The sequence below is a fragment of the Triticum aestivum genome, chromosome 7D, assembly GCF_018294505.1.
Source record: "Triticum aestivum cultivar Chinese Spring chromosome 7D, IWGSC CS RefSeq v2.1, whole genome shotgun sequence".
NCBI lineage: Eukaryota > Viridiplantae > Streptophyta > Magnoliopsida > Poales > Poaceae > Triticum > Triticum aestivum.
Window position 1 is genome coordinate 438,734,118 of NC_057814.1, and position 5,392 is coordinate 438,739,509.

Genomic DNA, 5,392 nt, shown 5'->3' on the forward strand with positions numbered 1-5,392 from the left:
TTCGTGACGTACTTTTGAATATTTCTATGTTTAAACTATGTGCTCCGATTAACATTTAAGTTCAAACTGTATATTTCTAAACTTGAACTATGTATTTGTATGTTTAAGTTGTGTCTTCTGAATATTGGCTGAAAATGAAAAATGGACAAAAAAAAGGGCCGGACAAATGATAAATGCCGTTAGGTGTCTAATTTGTGACGGATAAATGGCCTCTTCCACAGACATGTCCGCAAACAAATCGGAACGGCCAGAGGGGTTTTGGACTTTTGGTGCATTCTCTTGAAGATGCCGGTACGAGTCAGAGGATGCATAATAGCTTTCGGCTAGGTGCATCCCTTGCAATGATCAATTTCCAACCTCAAATATGGAAAAACAACGCGCCAACAGCTAGGCAAAGAGGGGTTGGGTGAGCAGCCGAGAAGAGCAAATGCAGAGTGTAGCCATTATCGAGTATCTTCCTCAAAAAAATAAAAAGGTTGTGTCTTTCTTTTCCTAACTTGAGGCAATGTGCCTCTGCCTGAAGTGGGTTTGTATAGATGGTGTACCATTTTTTTGGTCACGCAGGTAACAGAAAAAATTGGGCCAAAATTTGGGGCACTGCTTGAATGATTGCTAATATTTCCGCATGCTCAATCCAATTTAAATTTACAGTATTTTTCTTTCCCAATATTGGACAAAACGTGGGAAGCCAAAACCTTAGGGAGAATACAATCATTTTTTGCTAGCCAACTTTTTGCTTGTGGTTGGCTTAGGCTCAAACCACACACCAATAAATCATAGAATCTTTCTTTTTAAAAGTTCAGGTGTATGCAACAAATGTTTTAAGCAGTTCCTCAGTTGATGCATGCATGTTTCAAGCAACTGGGAATACAATCATACATCACTAGATCATTAAAGTACAATCACATGACAGACATTTAGGAATCACAGGACACAGACCAGGCACAGGAGAATGATCATCATGTGATTTCCAGCAGGCTTCACGTGCTGTCCTTGATAACACCAACCACCCCAAAGAATATTGAGCATGTTACAACAAAGTGGCTGAAAAAAGCGAAAAGGTGCAAACACAAACTGTAAAGAGAGAAAAGGAAATCGGCAACCGCATTTCTTCAATATACACCTGAATCACATGATCCTGTTGCCAACTATTCACTTCAGCTGAAGAGATTAGGGATGCAGGCTCCCGAGTCGGGGTTCTGCTGCTCCTTCCAGATGCGGCCAGTCACCCGCAGTTTCAGCTCTTTCCTCTCCCCGCCGGAGAAGAAGAGTGCCATGTTCCGCTGGATTATGAGGCCATCATGGCTGTCACGCACTTTGCGGTGACTGTCCCGGATGCTCCGGGGTGTGCCCTCCCATATCATCTTCCTGCCATTGGCACCCACCTCAAGGCTATAGCTGTAGTTCCTTGCGTCATTCTCGTCGCCCATGAAGCGGAGGAATGCCATGTAGACTGGCGCCATTCCGAGCTGGAAGGCCTCAAAATGCAAGCAGAAATACTGCCCGAAACAATGGAAAACCTAGAGATGAAGGCATTGTGTCAGATAGGAATCACTTGATTCACATGTTTAAGGTAAATGAACAGAAAAAGAAACAGGGACAGGCAGATGTATCAAGTAGCTAGCACTAGGGGGAAAGCTATCATCTTTCTTTTGAGTAGTTGGAAACGTTCTGAAAGACTGTTCAGTATTCTAGGACCAACAAAAGTTTCTTTATGATATTATAAATGAAGGATGATGGAAGCACGATCAAGGTACAGCAAGATAGCAATCTAGTGGTATTGTAAATCTTTTCTCCAAAATACAGGTGGACATAAGATATCAAGTAAATGCAATAGGCAAGTGTACAAGCCTAGAGATGAAAAGGTTGTGAACACTTACAGTTAGCATCCAAGTTGCATTTTCAACTTCTCTGGGGTTTGACTTGACATAACGATGGTTGAATGTGCACCCAGAATGCATGTCAACCTTATGGTCATCTCTCAGATGTGAAACAAGGAAAGGAATGTCCCCGACAACGGAGCATTCAGATCCCGCATAAGGGCAGCTGTATGGCCTAAAATTGCACTGCGACTCATGCTTGAGCTTGCTATAGTATGGGAAGATCTCTGGACAACCTAGTGAGTAGTATTTGCACGGTAGCTCAAGTGATTCAGCCACCTTTTCCAATGCCAAACACCTGATGTCGCCCAGCTCTTGTCGACAGGTAGGGCAGCGGTTGTGCACCCGAGCTTTGCAGGTAGAACAAAGGGTATGCCCATTTTGGCACTGTAAAAATAACAAGATGTTATTTTGTTGTCACTGTCAACTTAAATTGTCAAACTTTTGGACGTACAGAGATAGATAGCCATAGAAACAAAAACCTGAAATGCATAATCCAGACAAATAAATCAAAACAGAATGGAAGGTACATAAGCTAGTTAGGCAACAAGTAACTAGATAGTATAGACCTAGAGCAAGACTAGGTAGTAGGTACCAGTACAGTATATAAGATCCACAAACATGTTCAAACTAACAAATATCAATTATGCGTAAGCATATTTGTACTGATGTATTGGTATTGTTTAACAGTATAATGTTGCTACAGATATTGCATTCGTTCTCGCCACAATAATTTACTTAAAAAGGACTAGGTTTACTCAAGTCAAATATAAAATTTAATGTTAACTACACATTGGAAAAGAAATCCCTTCTAGAAGGCTATTATAAGAATATGCAGCCCATCTGGAAGGCACATCCTATTGAACTGTGAATCTTGTCCTATAGTATAAAGAGGGAAGTACACTGCCTACACACAGCCAGCATGAATATCTATTCAGGATGCATTAGCAGAAATTTTGAAGGCTTCATGTAATATTTATACTAACAAAACACTTCACATGTTCAAGACATGCAAAAATAAATCATGCATTCCATATGATTCCATTACATGGGAAAGACACATAAGCATACCCATAAAAAGGGGGCACAAAAGGACTGAATACAAAATTTCAAAACCTTTAGCATTGGTAAAAACAGATGCACAGGTACAAGAGGACTTATTGATGGAAGACATCACATATAGGAAGACTATTAATATATCCTCCACATAAAGAAAAATGAGGTAACCTTGGGAAGTAGGCTATCAAATATAAACAAAAGCTTGTTCACCAAACATAAAAGATGTTTAGTGCCTAGTCTGGTATGTTCACAAAAGCTTGTTCATCTGGATTGATGCAGCTATGAAGGGCCTACACAATTAATTATCAGTCACAAAAGAACAGCCAACATATCATCATGTCTATCATGATATTTTTGTAAGCCGGTGAAGTATTCAAGAAGATGTTAGTGTAACTCAGGCTAGTCCTGACGAAAGAATTGGTTTCCACACTTGAATAAATTTCAAAGATTAGGTCTCATGGTTCAGTAGTTGAGCAACTTCTGTGATACTTGACCAGCATGTGTGGGTAAGGTATACGATAGATAATAAAATCAAGTACAGAAGCATCCCAGCCCTCAACACATAGGTTGTTTAGGTATACTCAAAGTATCATTAAATATGTGCTTACTCATTCACCAAAACCATATATAACTGATGAACACCCGGCATGTTATTCTAATGTATTTTAGTATGCATCATGACCAAGTGCATAAATTATGTGACATAAATATTTTCAGTCATAATCTTCATTGTCCCTATATGCTCATCAGTCACCAAGAGACAAGAAATAATTGCTTTCGAAAATGATCGGTTACACACATTCTATTTGATAAATATTCGCTACACTTTTAACTTGAATAACGTGGTTAGCAAGGACATCGGTCGATAAAGCCATAGTTTTTTCTCTAAACTGTGTTGAAGAATGGATTAAGAGATGGGTGGAGTTTAACAAACATTCTGCCAACCAAACATAAGAAAAACGAAAGAACACTGCCTCCTGATTTTAAAGAAAAACAAGAATAGTACGGTTTACATGAGAATGTATGTTCTTTCTCCAACATACAATGTATTCTTTTCTGTTAACTAGTGGCAAAGCATGGTACAGTTCAAATGCCCCAAGGGCCTAACTAAACATTATAATCTCCTTTTCAAGCATTGCAGTACTCAGTTAATGAAGAATCTAAAATTGTCAGAACCCAAAACCTTCATAAACTATTGAAGAATCTAAACTACATCCTGATTATAACACTCTGCCTCCAACTCTCAGGCCAAGAATGATCGTGCAATCATATATATCACATTTAAAATCCCTCCTGCAATTGGTATGTTAAGTCCCGATAACACCGTTTCTTCACAGCGTTAATTTTCCACTTGGGACGCAAAATTTCAACGGGAATTCTCCTTATCAAGATTGATTGTGATGTACTACCGTCTTAGTCATGAAATTTCAGTTCTTGCGTGACTTGAATGTGCCTAGAACGCAAACAATGAAGTATATGACATCCGCAAAACATGAGGTTGCAGCCAAAGAAACCCAAACAAGCAACCAAGATCCCGCCTTCCCTGCGTCGGAGATCAAACACGCCGCGCAAATTCCAAGGACCGGACCAAGATCCCGGAGGCAATCAAGAAAAAAGAGACAATCCAAGGGCACGGACCGAGGCGCTGACCTGGTGGATCGGGGGGTACATGGAGTTGGTGCAGACGGGGCACTCGAGGAGCTCGTGGACGCTCGTGGCCGGCGGGATCAGCGGTCCGGCGATCCCCCCGGCCGCACCGGCGCCGGACGCGCCACCGACGCCGCCGGGGACCACCCCGATGCTGGCCGCCGCGATGGCCGCCGCCGAGGCCTTGAGGAAGGGGCGGGGCAGGTTGGAGGACATGGCGTCGTCGTCCTCCATGCCGTCCGACGACGACACGCACTCGATGCTGTCGATCATGTCCATGGCCGTGGCGGCGCGGCCGGATCCCGGCCGAATCGCGGGGATGGGGACCGCGGGCCGCCTCGGCTCCGCAGCTCCGCTCTGCCCCTCTGCGTACTGCAGCCGAGTTCTTGGAGAAATGGATTCTTCGAGAACTCGAGGTCGCGGGGGAGGGTCGATGGATTTGGTTCCTCCTGGTCTGGTCGTTTCTTGGTCTCCTTTCTTGTTCTTCTTTCCTGGCGTGTCCGCCCTTTTTCCCCTTCTTGGTAACGTCTAGGGCAGGGCAGGGTACATAAAAATGGCAGCAGCGCAGCAGGATGGTGCAGTTTGCACTGCGTCGCGGTTCAGCGGTTCAAAACTCAAAAGAGCGAAGAGACAGTTTATGTAGAGTATGTAGTCTGTAGGGTAGTATACTGTACAGGTTCTCTTTGATTCACAGGATTTTGAAAACGTAGAAAAAACATAGGATCGGAGTAGTAATGCCCATTTAAATCATATAGAATTAGCAATAAGTGTTTGATGCCATAGAAAAACAAAGAAATTATAAAAAA

The 5,392-nt window shown here is 42.5% G+C and overlaps 1 protein-coding gene across 1 annotated transcript; it reads right to left on the reverse strand.

Annotated features, from left to right (window-relative positions):
- Positions 1 to 947: 947 nt before the first annotated feature.
- LOC123165457 (E3 ubiquitin-protein ligase SINAT5) lies at positions 948 to 5,124 on the reverse strand. Its single transcript, XM_044583099.1, has 3 exons — positions 4,590 to 5,124; positions 1,881 to 2,267; positions 948 to 1,520 (listed from the first exon to the last, which is right to left on the reverse strand). Exons 1-3 carry the CDS (start codon positions 4,863 to 4,865, stop codon positions 1,158 to 1,160), a joined length of 1,026 nt encoding a protein of 341 aa, XP_044439034.1. The 5' UTR covers positions 4,866 to 5,124; the 3' UTR covers positions 948 to 1,157.
- Between the last annotated feature and the right edge of the window lie 268 nt (positions 5,125 to 5,392).